Source organism: Rattus norvegicus, chromosome 2 (assembly GCF_036323735.1).
Source record: "Rattus norvegicus strain BN/NHsdMcwi chromosome 2, GRCr8, whole genome shotgun sequence".
In the NCBI taxonomy this organism is placed as follows: domain Eukaryota; kingdom Metazoa; phylum Chordata; class Mammalia; order Rodentia; family Muridae; genus Rattus; species Rattus norvegicus.
In genome coordinates, this window is record NC_086020.1 from 120,525,790 (window position 1) to 120,549,616 (window position 23,827).

At 39.0% G+C, this 23,827-nt stretch overlaps 1 protein-coding gene across 4 annotated transcripts in view; it reads left to right on the forward strand.

The window, feature by feature from the left end:
* Atp11b (ATPase phospholipid transporting 11B (putative)) overlaps positions 1 to 23,827 on the forward strand; it is a 105,715-nt gene that overhangs the window by 12,255 nt on the left and 69,633 nt on the right. For all 4 annotated transcript variants that reach the window (XM_039103615.2, XM_039103614.2, XM_039103613.2 and 1 more), the window contains exons 2-4: positions 11,463 to 11,579; positions 16,944 to 17,033; positions 18,855 to 18,935. In XM_039103615.2, coding sequence (XP_038959543.1) covers positions 11,463 to 11,579; positions 16,944 to 17,033; positions 18,855 to 18,935 — 288 coding nt within the window. The remainder of the gene's footprint in view (positions 1 to 11,462; positions 11,580 to 16,943; positions 17,034 to 18,854; positions 18,936 to 23,827) is intronic.

A 23,827-nucleotide genomic window follows, 5' to 3' on the forward strand; every position in this document is an offset into this window, starting at 1 on the left:
TATTGTACAGATCTTTTACTTGCTTGGTTAAAGTCACACCGAGGTACTTTATATTATTTGGGTCTATTATGAAGGGTGTCGTTTCCCTAATTTCTTTCTCGGCTTGTTTCTCTTTTGTATAGAGGAAGGCAACTGATTTATTTGAGTTAATTTTATACCCAGCCACTTTGCTGAAGTTGTTTATCAGCTTTAGTAGTTCTCTGGTGGAACTTTTAGGATCACTTAAATATACTATCATGTCATCTGCAAATAGTGATATTTTGACCTCTTCTTTTCCAATCTGTATCCCTTTGATCTCCTTTTGTTGTCTGATTGCTCTGGCTAGAACTTCAAGAACTATATTGAATAAGTAGGGAGAGAGTGGGCAGCCTTGTCTAGTCCCTGATTTTAGTGGGATTGCTTCAAGTTTCTCTCCATTTAGTTTAATGTTAGCAACTGGTTTGCTGTATATGGCTTTTACTATGTTTAGGTATGGGCCTTGAATTCCTATTCTTTCCAGGACTTTTATCATGAAGGGGTGTTGAATTTTGTCAAATGCTTTCTCAGCATCTAATGAAATGATCATGTGGTTCTGTTCTTTCAGTTTGTTTATATAATGGATCACGTTGATGGTTTTCCGTATATTAAACCATCCCTGCATGCCTGGGATGAAGCCTACTTGATCATGGTGGATGATTGTTTTGATGTGCTCTTGAATTCGGTTTGCCAGAATTTTATTGAGTATTTTTGCGTCGATATTCATAAGGGAAATTGGTCTGAAGTTCTCTTTCTTTGTTGTGTCTTTGTGTGGTTTAGGTATAAGAGTAATTGTGGCTTCGTAGAAGGAATTCGGTAGTGCTCCATCTGTTTCAATTTTGTGGAATAGTTTGGATAATATTGGTATGAGGTCTTCTATGAAGGTTTGATAGAATTCTGCACTAAACCCGTCTGGACCTGGGCTCTTTTTGGTTGGGAGACCTTTAATGACTGCTTCTATTTCCTTAGGAGTTATGGGGTTGTTTAACTGGTTTATCTGTTCCTGATTTAACTTTGATACCTGGTACCTGTCTAGGAAATTGTCCATTTCCTGAAGATTTTCAAATTTTTTTGAATATAGGTTTCTATAGTAAGATCTGATGATTTTTTGAATTTCCTCTGAATCTGTAGTTATGTCTCCCTTTTCATTTCTGATTTTGTTAATTTGGACGCACTCTCTGTGTCCTCTCGTTAGTCTGGCTAAGGGTTTATCTATCTTGTTGATTTTCTCAAAGAACCAACTTTTGGTTCTGTTGATTCTTTCTATGGCCCTTTTTGTTTCTACTTGGTTGATTTCAGCTCTGAGTTTGATTATTTCCTGCCTTCTACTCCTCCTGGGTGTATTTGCTTCTTTTTGTTCTAGAGCTTTTAGGTGTGCTGTCAAGCTGCTGACATATGCTCTTTCCTGTTTCTTTCTGCAGGCACTCAGCGCTATGAGTTTTCCTCTTAGCACAGCTTTCATTGTGTCCCATAAGTTTGAGTATGTTGTATCTTCATTTTCATTAAATTCTAAAAAGTTTTTAATTTCTTTCTTTATTTCTTCCTTGACCAGGTTATCATTGAGTAGAGCATTGTTCAATTTCCACGTATATGTGGGCATTCTTCCCTTATTGTTATTGAAGACCAGTTTTAGGCCGTGGTGGTCCGATAGCACGCATGGGATTATTTCTATCTTTCTGTACCTGTTGAGGCCCGTTTTTTGACCAATTATATGGTCAATTTTGGAGAAAGTACCATGAGGAGCTGAGAAGAAGGTATATCCTTTTGCTTTAGGATAGAATGTTCTATAAATATCCGTTAAGTCCATTTGGCTCATGACTTCTCTTAGTCTGTCTACATCACTGTTTAATTTCTGTTTCCATGATCTGTCCATTGATGAGAATGGGGTGTTGAAATCTCCCACTATTATTGTGTGAGGTGCAATGTGTGTTTTGAGCTTTAGTAAGGTTTCTTTTACGTATGTAGGTGCCCTTTTATTTGGGGCACAGATATTTAGGATTGAGAGTTCATCTTGGTTGATTTTTCCTTTGATGAATATGAAGTGTCCTTCCTTATCTTTTTTGATGACTTTTAGTTGGAAATTGATTTTATTTGATATTAGAATGGCTACTCCAGCTTGCTTCTTCTGACCATTTGCTTGGAAAGTTGTTTTCCAGCCTTTCACTCTGAGGTAGTGTCTGTCTTTGTCTCTGAGGTGTGTTTCCTGTAGGCAGCAGAAAGCAGGGTCCTCGTTGCGTATCCAGTTTGTTAATCTATGTCTTTTTATTGGGGAGTTGAGGCCATTGATATTGAGAGATATTAAGGAATAGTGATTATTGCTTCCCGTTATATTCATATTTGGATGTGAGGTTATGTTTGTGTGCTTTCATTCTCTTTGTTTTGTTGCCAAGGCGATTAGTTTCTTGCTTCTTCTAGGGTATAGCTTGCCTCCTTATGTTGGGCTTTACCATTTATTATCCTTTGTAGTGCTGGATTTGTAGAAAGATATTGTGTAAATTTGGTTTTGTCATGGAATATCTTGGTTTCTCCATCAATGTTAATTGAGAGTTTTGCAGGATACAGTAACCTGGGCTGGCATTTGTGGTCTCTTAGGGTCTGTATAATTTCAGTCCAGGATCTTCTGGCCTTCATAGTTTCTGGCGAGAAGTCTGGTGTGATTCTGATAGGTCTCCCTTTATATGTTACTTGACCTTTTTCCCTTACTGCTTTTAATATTCTTTCTTATTTTGGGCGTTTGGTGTTTTGACAATTATGTGACGGGAGGTGTTTCTTTTCTGGTCCAATCTATTTGGAGTTCTGTATGCTTCTTGTATGTCTATGGGTATCTCTTTTTTTAGGTTAGGGAAGTTTTCTTCTATGATTTTGTTGAAGATATTTACTGGTCCTTTGAGCTGGGAGTCTTCACTCTCTTCTATACCTATTATCTGTAGGTTTGATCTTCTCATTGAGTCCTGGATTTCCTGTATGTTTTGGACCAGTAGCTTTTTCCGCTTTACATTATCTTTGACAGTTGAGTCAATGATTTCTATGGAATCTTCTGCTCCTGAGATTCTCTCTTCCATCTCTTGTATTCTGTTGGTGAAGCTTGTATCTACAGCTCCTTGTCTCTTCTTTTGGTTTTCTATATCCAGGGTTGTTTCCATGTGTTCTTTCTTGATTGCTTCTATTTCCATTTTTAATTCCTTCAACTGTTTGATTGTGTTTTCCTGGAATTCTTTCAGGGATTTTTGCGATTCCTCTCTGTAGGCTTTTACTTGTTTATTAATGTTTTCCTGTGCTTCCCTAAGTGTGTTCATGTCTTTCTTGAAGTCCTCCAGCATCATGATCAAATATGATTTTGAAACTAGATCTTGCTTTTCTGGTGTGTTTGGATATTCCATGTTTGTTTTGGTGGGAGAATTGGGCTCCGATGATGGCATGTAGTCTTGGTTTCTGTTGCTTGGGTTCCTGCGCTTGCCTCTCGCCATCAGATTATCTCTAGTGTTACTTTGTTCTGCTATTTCTGACAGTGGCTAGACTGTCCTATAAGCCTGTGTGTCAGGAGTGCTGTAGACCTGTTTTCCTCTCTTTCAGTCAGTTATGGGGACAGAGTGTTCTGCTTTCGGGTGTGTAGTTTTTCCTCTCTACAGGTCTTCAGCTGTTCCTGTGGGCCTGTGTCTTGAGTTCACCAGGCAGCTTTCTTGCAGCAGAAAATTTGGTCTTACCTGTGGTCCCGAGGCTCAGGTTCTCTCGTGGGGTGCTGCCCAGGGGCTCTCTGCAGCGGCAGCAACCAGGAAGACCTGTGCCGCCCCTTCTGGGAGCTTCAGTGCACCAGGGTTCCAGATGGTCTTTGGCTTTTTCCTCTGGTGTCCGAGATGTGTGTGCAGGGAGCAGTCTCTTCTGGTTTCCCAGGCTTGTCTGCCTCTCTGAAGGTTTAGCTCTCCCTCCCACGGGATTTGGGTGCAGAGAACTGTTTATCCGGTCTGTTTCTTTCAGGTTCCGGCGGTGTCTCTGGCAGGGGTCCTGCCGCTCCTGGGCCCTCCCCCACGGGAGCCCAGAGGCCTTATACAGTTTCCTCTTGGGCCAGGGATGTGGGCAGGGGTGAGCAGTGTTGGTGGTCTCTTCTGCTCTGTAGCCTCAGGAGTGCCCACCTGACCAGGCGGTTGGGTCTCTCTCTCACCGGGTCTGGGAGCAGAGAGCTGCTGCGGGCCGGGATCTGCGGGTGTGGGACTCGCTAGTACCTGTTTTATTCATATAGATAAATGTCCCATTTTTCTCCTGAGTAATTTATTAGTTTCTTGTTGCTGTGATAAAATCCTTAACCAAAGCAACATAAGGAAAAGTTTATTGTAACTTACTGTTCAAGGGTAGTTACGCATATCACGGCAGAGAAATCATAATGATGGGAGCTTGAGGCAGCTAGTCTCGTGTGCCTTTAGGGAGCAGTACAGTGGTGATCAACTTTCTCTTTTTTACTCAGTCTAGGATCTCAATCTAAGCCTGGTGCTGGCCCACGTTAAGGGTGGGTCTTCTTATATCAATTAACCTAATCTAGACAGTCCACCATAGGTATGTCCAGAGGTTTATGCCCATCGTGATTCTAAATCCCATCAGATTGACAATTAAGATCAGCATTAGGGGCCTGGAGAAAGCCATTCAGATCGCTTACTGCTCATGCAGAGGATCAGAGTGTGGTTGTCAGCACACACATCGGGTGGCTCACAACGACTTGAAATTCCAGCGTCAGGGGGAACTGGACTCCTGTCCTCTGCAGGAACATGCACTCATGTGCATATAACCCCATCCCTCCATAATTTAAAATAATAAAGATGTTTAAAAATGATTAATGTTATAAGTAGTTCTTCATTCCTTTTATAGTGTAGATGCCATTTCTTTGTTATATGTGCTATAAATATCTTTTTCTATTCTTTGCTCTCTAAATAAAATTTTGTTCATATTTTTTTACACATTCCCCTTTAAGTTTCTTTGTATGTAGAAAAATTGATTTCTGCCTTCAATTCTACCTAACAATTTCTTTCCTTTATTAGAATCAGAATTTCTTTAGTATTGTTTTCTTCAATTGTCTTAAAAATAGAGTTTTCAGTATTCAAATTTAATATACTTACAATTGACTTTTATATATAGAATAAGGGGATTTGTGGTTTGCTGTTGGAAAGTTATTTCATCTCTCTGTTTGTTGGATGAGCCATTTTTGATGTCTGATATATGTGTTTGCCTTCTCCATTACAAATGACATTTTTAATTTCCCTCTATGTTCTCTTTTTTCTATTTTACTCATCTATTGGTATACCAATAACGAGTAATTTTTTAGTGTTTTAATTATAGTCTTTGCATTATGAGTCATTTGTAAGCCACATGTCTTGGTTTCTCTTTCTCAGAATTGCATTGGACCTTTGCTCTTCCATTTATGACATAAAAGCAGGTTTTGTTTTGTTTTTTATTCTCTGGGGGGGGGGGGGAAATCAAGGATTTTGATTGACTTTGCATTGAAATTTATTTGATTATTTAATTGTGTGTGTGTGTGTGTGTGTGTGTGTGTGTGTGTGTGTGTGTGATGGGGGAGGGCATGTGTGTGGATGTCAGAGGCTAGCGTTGTTCAGGAGTGGCTTCTCACTGTCCACCTTGTGGCTTCTTTGGCTGCATGTTGTGTTCTAGATTAGCTTTCAGCACTCTGGTATTAAAGGTGTACACACTGCATTTGCCTTTTTTATGTGGGGTCCCAGGATGAAACTTGGGTGGTTAGGTTTGAATGACTAGCACTTTATCCATTGGGCCATCTTCCCAGTTCTGAGTTCTTATATTTATATTCTTTCCTGTAGAGACCTAGCAGCTGGGCCTGCAGGATGCCTCAGCAGGTAGGGTTCTGCTGCCAAGCCTGCAGCCTGAGCTGTGTCCCTGGGACCTTCATGGTAGAAGGAGAGAACTAGTTCTTCTTCTTTGTGTATCTTAGATTTATTTATTTTTAAATTAAATTAATTTATTTATTTGCTTTACATCCCAATATCAGCCCCTGTTCTCCTCCCAGTATCCCCTCACATAGATGCTACCCCCATTCCACCTTTCCCTTCTCCTTTGAAGAGGAGGAGTTCCCCTCTGGGTATTCCCTCTCCACTCTCTCTCTACCCACACACATCAAGTCACTGCAGGACTAGGTAGGTGCATCCTCTCCTACTGAGGCCAGACGAGGTTGTCCATTTAGGGGAACGGGATCCACAGGCAGGCAGGAAGGCAGCAGACTCAGTGACAGCCCCAGTTACAGTTGTTGGGGGACTCGAGTAAAGATCAAGCTGCAACATCTGCTACATATGTGCAGGGGACCTAGGTCCAGCCTGTGCTTGCTCTTCAGTTGGCGATTCAGTCTCTGAAAGCCCCAAGGGTTGAGGTTAGTTGACTCTGTTGGTCTTCCAGGGAAGCCCTGTCCTCTTTGGGTCCCTCAATCCTTACCCCAACCCTTCTTTAAGACTCCTTGAGCTCCATCTAAGTGTGTGAGTTTCTGCATCTTTCCATTGGCTGCTGGGTGGAACCTCTCAGAGGACACTTCTGCTAGGGTCCTGTCTGCAAGCCTAATGGAGTATCATTAATAGTGTCAAAGATTGGTTTTTTGCCCATGAGATGGGTCTCAATTTGGGGCAGTCATTGGTTGGCCATTCCCTCAGTCTCTGCTCTGTCTTTGTCCCCAACACATCTTGTAGGTAGGACACATTTTGGGTCTAAGGCTTTGTGGTGGACGGGTTGCTGTCCTTATCCTTCCCTTGGGGAGTCCTTCTACTTCAGGACCCATATCCCCCACTGCTAAGACTCTCAGCTAGAGTCACCTCCACAGACTCCCTGGGTCGTTGTGACCCCATCTCAGGTCTCTGGCACATCCTCTGACTTCCCTTCTCTTTCCCGTTCTCTCTACATTTAATCCCCACCTCCCCTCCTACTCATCTCCACCTGTTCCCCATCCCGTCTCCCACCCAGATCCTCCATCCATAGACCTCTGCTATTACTTTGTTTCCCTTTCTGATAACCAGTTCTTAAAAGTTGTCCTCTGACCTCTACATGCATACCATGACATGCTGACACTCTATCCCATGGGAATACACAAAATAAAAAGAAAATTAATTTAAAAAACTTAAGATTGATAGCTATAGACTGTACATTCATTTTTTTCTATCTATGTCTATAGTTATTTAGCTGTGTCCTAAGTCATAGCCTAACAGAGTTTTTCTGTGGGGTTATATTTTTATAACCCCACAGAAACCTAAAGAAGTAAATTACTGTAGCCTTAATTTTATAAGATATTATCAACCTTTCCCAAACTTCTATACAATTTCCCAGTCAGATTTTACATTCCTGTGCCTTTATATATTTTTTCTAACACTTTTTTAAAAATTATAGTTATCCCAGTGTGTTGAAATATAATTTTGATATACATTTCTATAATGGCAAAGGCTGTCTGACATCTTTATGTATCTATTGATTTTTTTTTTTTTGGAGAAATGATCAGTCTAATCCTCTTGTTCATTCTAATTGACATATTTATCAGAGTCTTTTTTTAAAGATTTATTTATTTTGTTTATATGTGAGTACACTGTAGTTGTCTTCAGACACATCAGAAGAGAGCATCCCATTACAGATGGCTGTGAGCCACCATGTGGTTGCTGGGAATTGAACTCAGGACCTCTGGAAGAGCAGTCAGTGCTCTTAACCACTGTCACAGAGTGATGATGTCACAGAATTCGTTATACAGTCTGCATTCAGTACCCTTATTAGATATTACATTAGTTTTAATTTCATCTTTGATGCTTTATGTTTTTAGTCTGATTGTCATATCATTTTTTAAAAAGATTTATTTATTTATGTATTTGAGTACACTGTAGCTGTCTTCAGACACACCAGAAGACAGTATTGGATTCCGTGACAGATGGTTGTGAGCCACCATGTGGTTGCTGGGAATTGAACTCAGGATCTCTGGAAAAGCAGTCAGTGCTCTTAACCACTGAGCCATCTCTCCAGCCCTGTCATATCTTTTTTTTTTTTTTGGTTCTTTTTTTCGGAGCTGGGGACCAAACCCCAGGGCCTTGCGCTTCCTAGGCAAGCGCTCTACCATTGAGCTAAATCCCCAACCCCCTGTCATATCGTTTTTATACTGTTTTTCTTCCTCTGCATTTATTTTTCTTTCAATCTGAAGATTGACATTACTATAGTTAGGAACATTTTCAACCTCCTTTTTAAAAAATGCTGCTCCATGCCCCTTAATTCTCGCATTCTAGAGTTAACTGGTGAGCATAATGTTGACTCCCTTTCCTGTTTGCTATAATATTCAGTGTTCTTGTCATTTTGCTGCTTTCATTACTTCTAGTTTTATTTTAAAAATCATTTTACTGTAATGACTTAACCCCTCCTGTGTACACACACATGCACACACCAAAAGTAACAGCATGTGCCTCCCCAAATCCTACCCACACAACTAGATTAAGGTGGCCACTCAATCCTAGCCTCAAATGGCAGCTACACCATCTACTGGAAGTCTAGGAGGCTCGAGTGAAACAGTGTCTTCTGGCTATGAAATGACCACTATTATATATGAAATAAACTAGACTACACTTTTAATGCTTTATTCAGAAGAATGTGCTTGATGATACACCCAACAACATAATGCTACTTCAGTAAGAATTTTTCTCAATTTGAAATATGTTTTACTTTTTTATGATGAAAGAATGTATGTCTAGAATTAGGCAGCTGGACTTGGTTTAGATGATCTAGATGGTTTAGAGATGGATTTGATGCAGTGTGTTGTTTTGTAATGTTCCCTGGCTGCCTCAGGACTCAGGCTGGTTTGTTTCTCCTGGTACTGCTCATCAAAGGGAGCTTCAGTGTCAGGCCCAGATGGTGGGCAACATGCACATTTTCTCCTGTTCTTCCTGTGTTTTGGCTTTTGAGATGACGTCTCCTTATATAGCCAGGGATGACCTACCTTGAACTTACAGTTCAGACAGACCCTCCATCCTGACCCCCAGGAAGCTGGGGTTTAGATGGGAACCATGCCCGGCTGTGGCTGTGGGTGCCTTTCAGCACTGCTCCATGGCTTGGCTTTCAAAGCCTTGCTGTTGTTTGTTTTTGTTGTTTTGTTTGTTTTTGTTTGTCATGAGGAGAGTCAGGAATTTATTTCTTTCCTTTCAATGCCATCTTCGGATCTTTTTCTGTGCTTGAGAGGGAATCCAGGACCTTGGTAGATAAGAAGCTGTATCTTCTATCATAAAGGCCTCATTTTTAAAAAATAAAATTTCATTTAGAGTAAAAATATTGTCTTCTCACTTTGGTATTTCAGTAGTTCCAAGTGTTTCCTGGCACACAGTCCGTGCTCATTGTATTTATAAAATGGAGATTGCAGGTAAAATGATAGGATGGTTTAACACATAACATTCTAAGTGATTTGTTATTTCAGAATGGTCAAATAATTAAAAAAATTGTCGCAGTGCTCAGCACAGTACTGAACACGTTTTCTCAGCATACATTGCCTGTTGATGTCCTAAGGCTTGACTTGAAGAATCTTTATAATGTGTATGGTAGACTGTAGGTGGTCCTGTTGCTCAGCACACCACTGAAGACTTGATTTCTTGACCTCTGTTCCTCCCAGGCTTGCTTCCCTTGGCACTCCACTAAGGCTTTTAAATTAAACAGTGTGCTCAGAAAGTTCCAGTAGTGGGAATGACTTGATTCTTTGATAGTGAGTGACAGGAATGTCCATAATCTTATCTTTTAATGTTGAACTTTAAATTTGGAAAAGGGTTTCTGTCCCAAATAAGAAAGATACCACCCCACGTTGAGGGTCAATATCTCTTTATTTTTCTTTTTTATTATATTTTTATTATTTCAAACAATTTTTTTTAGATTATACTGAATGCAGGTTTATTGGAAGCTGCTCTTGGCTGGGCAAGTTCAGTGGCCCCAAGGAAGGAGGCCAGGGAAGTCTCCATGGGATGGGAAAGAGGAGAGAGAGGGAAGAGAAAGAAAGAGTGCACACACAGAGAAGAGAAAGAGAAGCTTAAAGTAATTTTAAAATATATTTTGATCATATTCCTCACCTCCCCCCCAGTCCTTCTAGATCAGTTGTTCTCAAACTTCTTGATGTTGTGACCCTTTATATAGTTTCTCATGTGATGACCCCAACCATAAAATGATTTTTGTTGCTTCCTCATAACTATAATTTTGCTACTGTTAAGAATTATATTGTAAATATCAAATGTTTTCCAATGGTCTTCGGCAACCCCTGTGAAAAGGTTGCGTGACCTCTCCACCAACTCCCCCAAGGGTTTATGACCCACCTGTTGAGAACCACTGTTCTAGATCCTCTTCTTCCTGCACACCCAACTTTAAGTTCCCTAATGCAAATTTAAAAAGAGTAGATGCACTAGTTACTTGCTATGCTAATCTCTTGTTTCCTGGTTGGTGGAACTGTTTGGATAAGATTTAGAAGGTGTGGCCCTAGAAGAGGAGGTGTGTCATTTGGGACTGGCTTTGAGGTTTCAGAAACTCACTTTGTTCCCAGTTAGTACCTTCTCTCCCTTCAACTTGCAGAACAAGATGTAAGCTCTCAGCTTTTCCTGCCACTACACTTTTGCTTTGCCACCAGGGACCCTAAGCCTCTAGAACTGTAAGCTCCAAATTAAACACTTCTTTTATAAGTTGTCTTCCTTGATCAAGTTGTCTAATCACAAGTATTGAAAAGAAATTATCTATGAAGGGATGTCATGGCAGGAAACTGGAGGCAGGAACTGAGTCAGAGGCCGTGGAAGAACATTATTTTCTTACTCCCTGTGGTTTGCCCTCTAGCCTTTCACCCCTAGTTTATCAATCAAGAAAATGACCCATACAGGCCAGTGTGATGGAGGCATTTTTCTTAGTTGAGTTTCTCTGCTCTCAGCTATCTCTAGCTGTGCCAAGTCAACAAAACACTAGCCACACAGATGGTCTTCCGAATTTAAAGGCAGAGTATGTGTCCTGCCAGGAATATTACAAAAATATTTCTGGCTACAATTCAGGAAATCTTACCTGTTTACTGCTACAAAGAAATGATTCAGTGATATAAATCTGTGAAATGAATCTTAGTCTTTTGAGAACAAAACTCTTTAAAACTAAATTGATCTTGGTATAAGAGAGGTTAAAGATGAATATAAAACTTTGCTATTAGGCAAGGTAACCACATATTAGTTAGACATATTTCTGTTTCAGTAATAATCTCTTACAGGAGAAAGCAAGGCACTCATGGGAGTAAAAGGTAAGGAATGCAGTCAAGAATGCTTCTAAAGCTCTCATATCTTTTTTTCCTTGTAGCATATTTTAGAGTGCACTTTAAGGCCAATACTATGTATAATTTGACCAGTTATATAAAATGAATAGTAAAATATTATAAGAACTAGCCTGCTGATTAGTATTCTTTTTCTGTTGTTTGTCCTTAGGGTTTTGACCCACCACATCAAAGTGACACAAGAACTATTTACATAGCCAACAGATTTCCTCAGAATGGCCTTTACACACCTCAGAAATTTATAGATAACCGGATCATTTCATCTAAGGTAAGAATAAACAATTTTGGGGATTTAGCTCAGTGGTAGAGCGCTTCCCTAGCAAGCGCAAGGCCCTGGGTTCGGTCCCCAGCTCTGAAAAAAAAAAGAAAGAAAGAAAGAAAAAAAAAAGAATAAACAATTTTATTATTAAACTGTTGTTAAGAGCTTGGGATATATTTGTAAAATAGCTCATTTGGTAGAATTACCTGCCATGTACAAAGCTGAGTTCAGTCTTCAGCACCACAGAACATCTTGAGCGTTATGGTGCGTGCCTCTAACCTCAGCACGCACTCTGAAGGTGAAGGCCACCTTTAGTACATACCAAAGTTGAGGCCAGCCTGGTATACATGATACAGTGGTTAGTCCTGGTATATATGATGATACAGTGGTTAGTCCTGGTATATATGATGATACAGTGGTTAGTCCTGGTATATATGATGATACAGTAGTTTGTCCTGGTATATATGATGATACAGTGGTTAGTCCTGGTATATATGATGATACAGTGGTTAGTCCTGGTATATATGATGATACAGTGGTTAGTCCTGGTATATATGATGATACAGTGGTTAGTCCTGGTATATATGATGATACAGTGGTTAGTCCTGGTATACACGATACAGTGGTTAGTCCTGGTATATATGATGATACAGTGGTTAGTCCTGGTATATATGATGATTCAGTCGTTAGTCCTGGTATATATGATGATACAGTAGTTAGTCCTGGTATATATGATACAGTGGTTAGTCCTGGTATATATGATACAGTGGTTAGTCCTGGTATATATGATGATACAGTGGTTAGTCCTGGTATATATGATACAGTGGTTAGTCCTGGTATATATGATACAGTGGTTAGTCCTGGTATATATGATGATACAGTAGTTAGTCCTGGTATATATGATACAGTGGTTAGTCCTGGTATATATGATGATACAGTGGTTAGTCCTGGTATATATGATGATACAGTAGTTAGTCCTGGTATATATGATGATACAGTGGTTAGTCCTGGTATATATGATGATACAGTGGTTAGTCCTGGTATATATGATGATACAGTGGTTAGTCCTGGTATATATGATGATACAGTGGTTAGTCCTGGTATATATGATGATACAGTAGTTAGTCCTGGTATATATGATACAGTGGTTAGTCCCAAATAAACAAACAAAATGGGAGATTTGTAACATTTTAAAAATGATTGACTGAATGTGTGCACGTATATATGTATACTTTTAAAAAGCCAAGAAGCGGAAGGTTGACAGATAAATCTTACCCAACATGCTGTGTGAAAGAAAGAGGCTGTTAATTGCTCCCAGGTAACGACTTTCTCCAGCTGTGACTGAGCTGTGGCGGCTGTCTGCTGAGCCTGTTTCTTCTCATTTTATGTCATTTCATCTTTGCAACAACCTATGTGCAATAACTATTAAATCTTGTTTACAAAATGCTATATTTATATTATCATGGTTCTTTGATTCCAGTGCTTGGAAATTGAATAATTTTCTCAAAATTGTAAGTGGCTTGGTTAGAGTTGAACTCTTTTCTATGTGATTTTAAAGCCTCCTTGTCCCATTATCTAGACTTTAAAATTAGTGTAAGGTACTACTCCATTCTTACTTATTTTTCCCTTTGGCTCTGGAAGAAGTCATGTGTGTTAAAGCAGAGGGTTATAGAGCAGTGCTGTGCAGTTCATTTCTCTTTCATGATAGAAGTGAGTTGCATGTTCGGTAAGATAGCTCATAGCATGTAGGACTGTTGCAGCCTTGGAAATATGGCTGGTACAACTGAAGAACTGAACATTTGAAAATTATTTTAATTCAAATGTCAGAACTCTATGTGACTAGTGACTCCCTTACTAAATAGTGCTTTTATTAAGGATGTGAATCAGAAAGACTGAGGGTAAAGTTCTTACCCAGACCTGGCACTCACGTGTAGGGTACCACAGGAAACCTGTGTATGCGCTTGCCCTGCCTTCCAGAGACACTGATACTTTCCCTGGGATACTGATCTCATCTTTCCTCAGATGCCACCTTAGCTTATCAGTCCCTTTGCCCTACTCTCTCCCCTTTCTTCTGTCACATTATTTCTCCATGTAACTGATCCACTGATGGCGGGCGCTAAAGGAACTTGCTCCAGCTCTCATATATTTTGGATGCCGTATAGGTTTAAAAACAAGTTTAAAGTCTAATTCTTTTATTTAAGATATAATTTTATCATTCCCCCTTTCTGTTTCTCTCTCCAACTCCTCTAACGTCCCACCCCCAACCTTCATTCCCTCTCAGATCTGCAAGCTCTTATTCTCTGTTATTTCTACGTAGGTAAGTGACAGCTTGCTGAGCTCTTTAGTGTCTCTTGCATGTTTATGGTGTCAGGGTTGACCCCTGGGGAAGACTAGCTCTATCGCTCCTTGCTTAGTTACTGGCCGCTGTCTAGGAGTAAGGCACACTGGGAGTCCTCCTTCCCTGTAAGCCTGGGTTTTGTTTTATCCTTGCTGTGGTCTTGTTTAGGCATTGCTGAGGTCATACTTGCCTGTCACAATCTCACAGCTCATTTTCTGGTTCTGTGGCTCTTACATCCTCTCTAATCCCTTTTCTTTGACACTTGTCTTGCCTTAGGTGTAGGAAATGTGTTGTAGATAAGTTCATGGGGTGTGGGAACCCCACAGTCCGTTCTACATTTGGAGCAGCTGCGGCCTTCTGCAGCAATCTCTGTCTATTGCAGAGAGACGCTTTCTTGATGATGCATAAGAGCTGCACTCACTCATGAATACAAAGAAATAATTGAGGATACAGTTAGGAGTTGTGCTGGTTTATTAACGTGATGTATTGGGCTGGACTATAAGATCCATGACCTCTTTAGCCCTGGGTAGCTGGCTACAGTTTCAGTACCAAGCATGGTTTCCTACCTGTTGAGTGGGCCTTAACATTCAATAAGAGAGGTGTTGGTTACTACCAGAATGTGAGTGCCACTGATGCAGATACAGATTTATCACTGATGAAGATACTTTAGGAATATCTTACCATGCTGATCATTGTTGTAGCTCACAGGCATCGCAGTGGAGTGGGATGGCTGGTTGTCCCTCTGTTGGCAGCTTGCTTAGCACCTTCCAGTACTGTGAAAGCTAATCTTCCAGGAGGAGGCTTTCAGATCAGAGCTAAAACTAAGATTTAAGGTTCTTATCTGTAGAACTTCACATAAAACATCAGTCAGATTCACATTTTGGCGGGTGTTGGAGACCAAGAGTCCTGGAAAGTGTTGCCATTAAATAAGTGCCTTTATATGGCTGTGTTATATGCAGTTTAATGTTTTTGTCCAGAGTTTCAGAAATGTAGGTGTTTAAATAAGTACTCTCCTAAGCCATTTTAGCATAAGTAAGTTTCCTTCTATGGCTTTCCTACTTTATTGTGTCTGTTTCCAGACCCTGTAACTGACTGTGTTGCTGCACTCACACAGGGAACTCTTTCCCACTGAACCTTTGCTGGGTTGCATGCTTCCACACTGGTGCTTAAGTGTGAGAATTTGAAGATGTTTAGGTCATGTCAAGAGCATAGATGGTTGCTGACTCTCTTCTCTCATGCTGCAGTGAGGCTGGCACCATGGTGGGCTTTTTAAAACTTCTGTATTATTGTTCTCTGACACATTTTCTACAAAACTACAAGGAGCTTTGCCGTTTGTTTTACATGTTTGTTTATATATTTTATCTTTAACTACAACTATTAATCTCTTTGCTTTGCCTCTAAGCTTCTTAGTGTATCTGACATGTTGTAAATCTTTCTTGTTTGCTTTTCTTTTCTTTTTTTTCCCCGGACAGTGACTCATTAGGTAGCCCTGGCTGTCCGGGATCTCACTGTGTAGACCATGCAGGGCTCCATCTCACAGAAATCTGCCTGCCTCTGATGCCGGGCCTAAAGCAGTAGTTCTCAACCTTCCCAAGCTGAGACCTTTTAATACAGTTCCTCATGTCGTGGTGACTCCCAACCATAAAATTATTTTTGTTGCTACTTCATAACTGTAGTTCTGCTACTGTTAGAAATCATAATGTAAATGTCCGATATTCAACCCATATGAAAAGGTCATGTGACCCCCAAAGGGGTCATGACTCACAAGTTGAGCACCACTTACTTACCTGAAGGTATGTGCCACTATGCCCAGTTTAGATAATCTTATATCTTAATTCAATGACCATATTCACCTTATATTAAATTTAAACTTCCTTGAAAAGGTCAGTTATAAAGTAATACATGACCATAGAGAGGTTTTTACTGATTCTGTTCTCTTACCCACTATTATATAATAGTTAAGATAACTTTAAAGCTCAATAAATTATTTTTTAAAGTATTTTCACACTGAATAGTATGTTCCTCCCCTCTCTATGGTAGGATATGTACAGATTGATTTATTCAATATGTTAATGTCTATATATTAGAAAACATGAAAATAATATTTTGTTAGTAGTAAGTTGCTTTGTATGTGAAATTTTTTTTCTTTTTTTTTTTTTTTCTTTTTTCTTTTTTTCAGAGCTGGGGACCGAACCCAGGGCCTTGCGCTTGCTAGGCAAGCGCTCTACCACTGAGCTAAATCCCCAACCCCTGTATGTGAAATTTTTATCCTCAGCTTCCCTTGTTTTTATGAGCTTTATGAGGTAGCCAAAGGAAATCTGTTTTTTTTTTCTTTCTTTTTTTTTTTTTTTCCGGAGCTGGGGACCGAACCCAGGGCCTTGCAGTTGCTAGGCAAGTGCTCTACCACTGAGCTAAATCCCCAACCTGGAAATCTGTTTTTTAAAACCAGTTTTTATGGGACTGGGGAGATGGCTCAGAGGTAAAGAGCATTTAATGCTCATACAAAGGACCTGGTTTCAGTATCCAACATCCACATGGCAGCTTTCAACCGTCTGCAACTCCAGTTCTGTGGTATATAATATGTTCTGTACTCCACAGGTAACACACACACACACACACACACACACACACACACACACACACACACACACACACTTTTACACACACTTTTACACACACATTTTCAAAGGGTTTATTATTATTTGTGTGTGTCTGTGTGAGTAGTGAGTATAGGTCAGTGAGTGTGAGTGTCTGGGGAAGTCTGAGGATTCAGAGCATCCTAGAGCTGGAGTTACAGGCAGTTTCAAGCCACCATCTTGGGTGCTGAGAATTGAATTTGAGTCCTTTGTCAGAGCAGTCTGTACACTTAACTATGGAACCATTTTCCCATTTCTCTTGAAAGCAAATATCTTGAAACCATTTACCTTACTGCCAATTTATAGAATTGTTTTCTTTAAAATTACAGAGAGAAAAATATTGTTGGTATCATAAACTAAATAGGTGTTTGTTGATTCTTCTTTTCTCTTTTTTCCTAGTATACTGTATGGAATTTTGTCCCAAAAAATTTGTTTGAACAATTCAGAAGAGTGGCAAACTTTTATTTTCTTATTATATTTTTGGTTCAGGTAAGTTTTATCTCTCCTTGAATATTTATGAACTTGCTGTCTAAACATATATTTTACAATATGGGAAAATTACATTATATTCCTTGTTGTTTGAGTATGGGGTTGTTTTTCTTCTGCAGCTTCCCCATTGTATTCATGAATAAGTTATCTAAATCAAATCTAGGTTTCTAAAACATAGGCTATAAATTTTAAGATCAATTGCATTTTGTTTCTTTACTAGTGTGTCTTAGTACTGGTAAGTGTATCACTAAGAACAGTGCTTGTGATTTTTCCTATGCCTGTCTCAGAGCTGTTAATAGGCAGTGCATCATTGCCATATGGTCTGCCTAAGGAGTCAGTACAAGGTTGTGTGTAATCACAGGTACTCAAGAGGCCGGCAGATGAGGATTGCTCATACCCAGGAGTTTGATGTTAACTAGGCAGCATAGTAAAATCCCAGCCCAATAACTTTTATTTAAATTTATAATTTTTGAACATTTTGCTTCCTCCCTTTCTTACTTTGTCCTCTTCTTTTCTTCCACGTCCTCTTCTTTCCTTTCTTCTCCTCCTCCTCTTCTTCCTCCTCCTTTTCAATGTGTGTGTGTTTCTTAGAGTCTCATTATATAGCCTAGACTGGTTATGAACTTACTTTCTGTTTGCGTGTGCCCCTCTGGAGTTACAGGTGTTTGCCACCACATTCAACATATTACTTTAATTTTTAAGTATTTACAAGAGTACTTTTCTGGGTTTAAATCTGAGGTCATCATAAACTATTAAGTAGCTTCTTAATCTAAATTCTTTTGGGTGTGTGTCTGTATCAAAATATAAGTTGAAATAAATATGAATCAATTTATAAACAAAGTAATTATCATTTTCTCATAGTTATTATTTCTGATAAAACCTTAGAATTTTTCTTCAATGTTAAATTAAAACTTTGTTTAAACTCTAAACTGGTCTCTCAGTAGAACCTAGGATTTCAAAAAAAAAGTTAAAATTACTTAAATCACTTTAAAGCTTTAGAAAACAACTAGTTTTAAAATGCTTTTCTTCATGAATGGAAAGGAACTTCTAATTTTATCTATAGAGCATCTAGTGATTTTCCTGGAAAATGAAATTATGCTAACTATATTCACTTGGCATATATGCAGTTGTGAAATTGCTAGCTAAGATCAGCATTATATTGAATAGCACAAATTTAATTACCTATCCAGAATGAAGGAAAATTAATAAATCATAAAATGTGTGTTCTTTCTAACCTATGCAAGTACTTCAGCAACTTATAGAAACTTCAGTTACATGATTTATATCATAATTGAAACACCATTTTCCTGGCTGTCTTCCTCTGATTATTTTCCATTTTCAGTTCTTTTTCTTTAAGATTGAGTTTGTCTTGAATCCCAGGTTAAAGTTTCTGACAGACTCTTCAGCATTTTGTAGGATGTACAAAAGAATATGAAATAGGACCCATTGTGGTTCTACTCGTGGGTAACATTGCCGAAGAACTGTGAAAACAAAGTAGCCATCTTGATGGTACATGCCTAGAATCCCAGCAGTTGAGCTGCAAAGACAAGGGGATAGGGAGTGGTTCAGTTTGGTGTGGGCATATGTAGTAAAGTCCTGTCTCAAAAGGCAAAACAGCAGTAAACAGGTAGAGTAGCTGAGTTCAGTCTAGCAGCGTATGAGAGTCTGCAATAGAGACTCAACCAAGCCTATGAAGTTGCCAAGAAGGGGAAATAGCAGATTACACTGTATGCATTGTACAACGATGTGAGATTTGGGGTATTAATAAGACAACAATACAAGATGAATATGTAATACTCTATGTTCTTTCTTTAAATCTAGCTCATGATTGATACACCTACCAGTCCAATCACCAGTGGGCTTCCATTGTTCTTCGTGATAACAGTAACTGCCATAAAACAGGTGCGTAGTACTTCCTGCGTTGTTCTTCTAAAATATTTCCAGATTAACATTATTGTGAGAACAGTTTCATAACAAAGCAGCAGATTTATTTGATACACAACCAATTATATTCCAGGTGCCTTGTGGCTCTTGAATGATGGCAATCATTAGAATATACTATTTTCTTGATATAGGAACCAATCTAAAGACAAATATATGTACAGACTAATTATGAAACAAGTTTGTATACTCATTTTTGTAAAGTATGAAAGTAAAAGGTGAGGTATGATTCAAAGGAAGTAAGTGATTAGAGTAAAGCATTTGCATTTGGCACGAACATTTGTACTTTCCTAAATTTTATAATTTTCTTCAACAAAGTTAGTTTTTGTGTGTGTTAGTACCCTGTGGAAATAATTTCAGCCAGATTATAAGTTGACATTAAGATTTAGGAAAATAGAAGTAGAATATTGGATAAGCATACTAATTAAATAATATCTTTTTTTCTTTCTTTTTTTTTAATTGGGTATTTTTTTATTTACATTTCAATTTCAAATGTTATTCCCTTTCCCGGTTTCCTGGACATAAGCCCCCTATCCCATTCCTCTTCCCTTCTTTTTTTTTTTTTTTCCCTTCTTTATTAAATTGAGTATTTCTTATTTATATTTCTTTTTTATTTTTTTTTAATTTTTTTCCATCTTTATTAAATTGGGTATTTCTTATTTACATTTCAAATGTTATTCCCTTTCCCAGTTCCAGGCTAACATCCCCCTAACCCCCTCCCCCTCCCCTTCTGTACCAGTGTTCCCCTCCCCATCCTCCCTCCATTACCGCCCTCCCCCCAACAATCCTGTTCACTGGGGGTTCAGTCTTGGCAGGACCAAGGGCTTCCCCTTCCACTGGTGCTCTTACTAGGATATTTATTGCTACCTATGAGGTTGGAGCCCAGGGTCAGTCCATGTATAGTCTTTGCATAGTGGCTTAGTCCTGGAAGCTCTGGTTGCTTGGCATTGTTGTTCATATGGGGTCTCGAGCCCCTTCAAGCTCTTCCAGTCCTTTCTCTAATTCCACCAAAGGGGGTCCCGTTCTCAGGTCAGTGGTTTGCTGCTGGCATTCGCCTATGTATTTGCTGTATTCTGGCTGTCTCTCTCAGGAGAGATCTACATCCGGTTCCTGTCGACCTGCACTTCTTTGCTTCATCCATCTTGTCTAGATTGGTGGAGATATATATATATATCCCACATGTGGGGCAGGCTCTGAATGGGTGTTCCTTCTGCCTCTGTTCTAAACTTTGCCTCCCTATCCCCTCCTAAGGGTATTCTTGTTCCCTTTTTTTTTTTTAAGATTTATTTATTTATTTATTTATTTATTTATTTATTTATTTATTTATTTATTATAAGTACACTGTAGCTGTCTTCAGATACACCAGAAGAGGGCATCGGATCTCTTTACAGATGGTTGTGAGCCACCATGTGGTTGCTGGGAATTGAACTCATGACCTCTGGAAGAGCAGTCGGGTGCTCTTAACTGCTGAGCCATCTCTCCAGCCCTCTTGTTCCCTTTTTAAAGAAAGAGTGAAGCATCCGCATTTTGGTCATCCTTCTTGAGTTTCATGTGTTCATGTATCTAGGGTAATTCGAGCATTTGGGCTAATAGCCACCTATCAATGAGTGCATACCCTGTGTGTTTTTCTGTGATTGGGTTACCTCACTCAGGATGATATTTTCTAGTTCATTCCATTTGCCTATGAATTTCATAAAAGTCATTGGTTTTGATAGCTGAGTAATATTCCATTGTGTAGATGTACCACATTTTCTGTATCCATTCCTCTGTTGAAGGGCATCTGGATTCTTTCCAGCTTCTGGCTATTATAAATAAGGCTGCTATGAACATAGTGGAGCATGTGTCTTTGTTGTATGTTGGAGCATCTTTTGGGTATATGCCCAAGAGAGGTATAGCTGGATCCTCAGATAGTTCAATGTCCAGTTTTCTGAGAAACCTCCAGACTGATTTCCAGAATGGTTGTACCAGTCTGCAATCCCACCAACAATGGAGGAGTGTTCCTCTTTCTCCACATCCTAGCCAGCATTTGCTGTCGCCGGAGTTTTTGATCTTTGCCATTCTGACTGGTGTGATGTGGAATCTCAGGGTTGTTTTGATTTGCATTTCCTTGATGACTGAGAATGTTGAACATTTCTTTAGGTGCTTCTCAGCCATTCTATATTCCTCAGCTGTGAATTCTTTGTTTAGCTCTGAACCCCATTTTTAATAGGGTTATTTGTTTCCCTGCGGTCTAACTTCGTGAGTTCTTTGTATATTTTGGATATAAGCCCTCTATCAGTTGTAGGATTGGTAAAGATCTTTTCCCAATCTGTTGGTTGCCATTTTGTCCTAACAACAGTGTCCTTTGCCTTACAGAAGCTTTGCAGTTTTATGAGATCCCATTTATCGATTCTTGATCTTAGAGCATAAGACATTGGTGTTTTGTTCAGAAAATTTTCTCCAGTGCCCATGTGTTCGAGATCCTTCCCCACTTTTTCTTCTATTAGTTTGAGTGTGTCTGGTTTGATGTGGAGGTCCTTGATCCACTTGGACGTAAGCTTTGTACAGGGTGATAAGCATGGATCGATCTGCATTCTTCTACATGCTGACCTCCAGTTGAACCAGCACCATTTGCTGAAAATGCTATCTTCTTTCCTTTGGATGGTTTTGGCTCCTTTGTCAAAAATCAAGTGACCATAGGTGTGTGGGTTTATCTTTAAAATGTCAAATTCATATTGCTACCACTTCTCAAAACATCTAGTCACGGTCTCAGTGATTGATACTGAGATGAGTCCTTCCACTAGACATAGTTAATTGCATTTTTTTAACCTAAATGAGATTAAAATCCTCCATTTTGTAATTTGTAAAAATACCATGTTGGTGATGGAAAAATGAAATTAACAAATATATTTGAAGTTCTGGGATGAAGCATATTACTTAGTTAACTTTGTTAATGAAAATTAATTACTTTGTGTGCGTGCCATTTTTTGCTGGTGAAAGTCAGAGGTCACCTCATGAGACTCGGTCCTTTCCTTCTCCATGTAGATCCCAGGTATTAAACTTACCAGGTTTAATGGCAGGTTCCTCTGTTACCATCTTACCACCGACCATACTTTATTTTAATTGAAAGTACAGGATAAGAAGGGTCTATAGAGTATCAATTATGTTATATAACTAGTGTGTTAGAGTAGTAGCCTTAGTTCTTACCAAATTTGATTTCCTTCTCTCTTCTATTAGGACTAGGACTTACTTGTGTAATTCAGCAAGCATCTGAATTATTCCATACAGTCACATACTTAGTTTTCCAAGGGTTATTTATTTCATCAGAGTAACATTTATTTTTCTGTTGGATCTGTCTTCTCTATTTTCACTAAGTGATTTCATCCTGTCTGTGTTCATATTCTCAAGTTTACATCCTGAAACTTTGAAACCATATAAATATACTATATGTATGCACATACACATATGTGCACTCATTTGCACACTCCCATCTAGACACCTCACAGGCATTGTCCATAGAGCTCAGTGCTCTCCCTGCTGAAGCCGTGCTGCCTCTGCTGTTCTCTAGCTTATTAATGGTACTGCAGTTCTTTGTCTGCTTCTGTCCCTTCCTGTAAGATGTACCTCATTAGTCTAAGGAACCAGCATCCCTTGCCCAGACCACTGTGTCATTCTCCTGACAATCTTTTTTTTTTTTTTTTTTTTTTTTTTTGGTTCTTTTTTTCGGAGCTGGGGACCGAACCCAGGGCCTTGCGCTTCCTAGGTAAGCGCTCTACCACTGAGCTAAATCCCCAGCCCCTTCTCCTGACAATCTTTTACTTCTATTCTTAGCCCCCCTGTTTCCATACAGCACCTGAATTGATCCTGCTCTTTTTTCTAAAAGATTTATTTATTTTATATATATGAGTACACTGTAGCTATCTTCAGACACATCAGAAGGGGGCATCAGATCTCATTACAAATAGTTGTGAGTCACCATGTGGTTGCTGGGAATTGAACTCAGAACCTCTGGAAGAGCAGTCAATGCTCTTAAGCACTGAGCCATCACTCCACCCCCCTGAATTGATCTCTTGAACATACTACCCTCCAGTTAAAAGCTATTCAAAGAATTCTTGTTGAATTCAGATCAAATGTCAGTGTTTTCAATTATCTATGGAGACATACACAGTGAAGTTCACTAGTTCCTAATTAACATCCTACAATGTTTACTCAGTGCCTCCTGATCACACTCCTCACCTCATCATCAAACACAGCAAACCTGCTTCTATTACAAAGCCTATGACTTGCTATATACTTTTCATGAAAGGTTCCTCCAGATAATTGCATTTACTCAGTCCCTGACTTTATTCACATACTTAAGTTTTGTCTTTTCCTGGGCTTGTGCATCTTTCATTTCCTTTTAAAATAGTCTCCGTTCATATTGTTTGCCATAAGCTGGTAATCTTTTTAGTCAAATATTTAGCACAACCAGGGCAGAGACTGTCTTATGTTTCCAGTGAGTAACAAACCAAAACTATCCACAGGGGCAGGGGACCCTTTAATAAACATTTTACAACCAAATGAATGAATGAGCCTATTTAGTATTATTAAAATAATATAAAATGTAATAATTTTTGTTCTTAACTCTCAATATATATTTCACCAGATGTAGACTGCATTTAACTAGAAAATGATATCATTAACTGAATTGAAAACATTGTGGTGTTGCATTTAATGATAATAATTGACCACATTTCACCTTTGAAAATTGGTTAAAAATACATATAATCTAACGGGAAGAAGCAGGTAATCTCACACTTCTGTTCCTATGGTTGCTGAAGCTGAGCACTAAATTTAAATAGAAGACAGAAGGAGTAAAGTATAGATTTTTCACA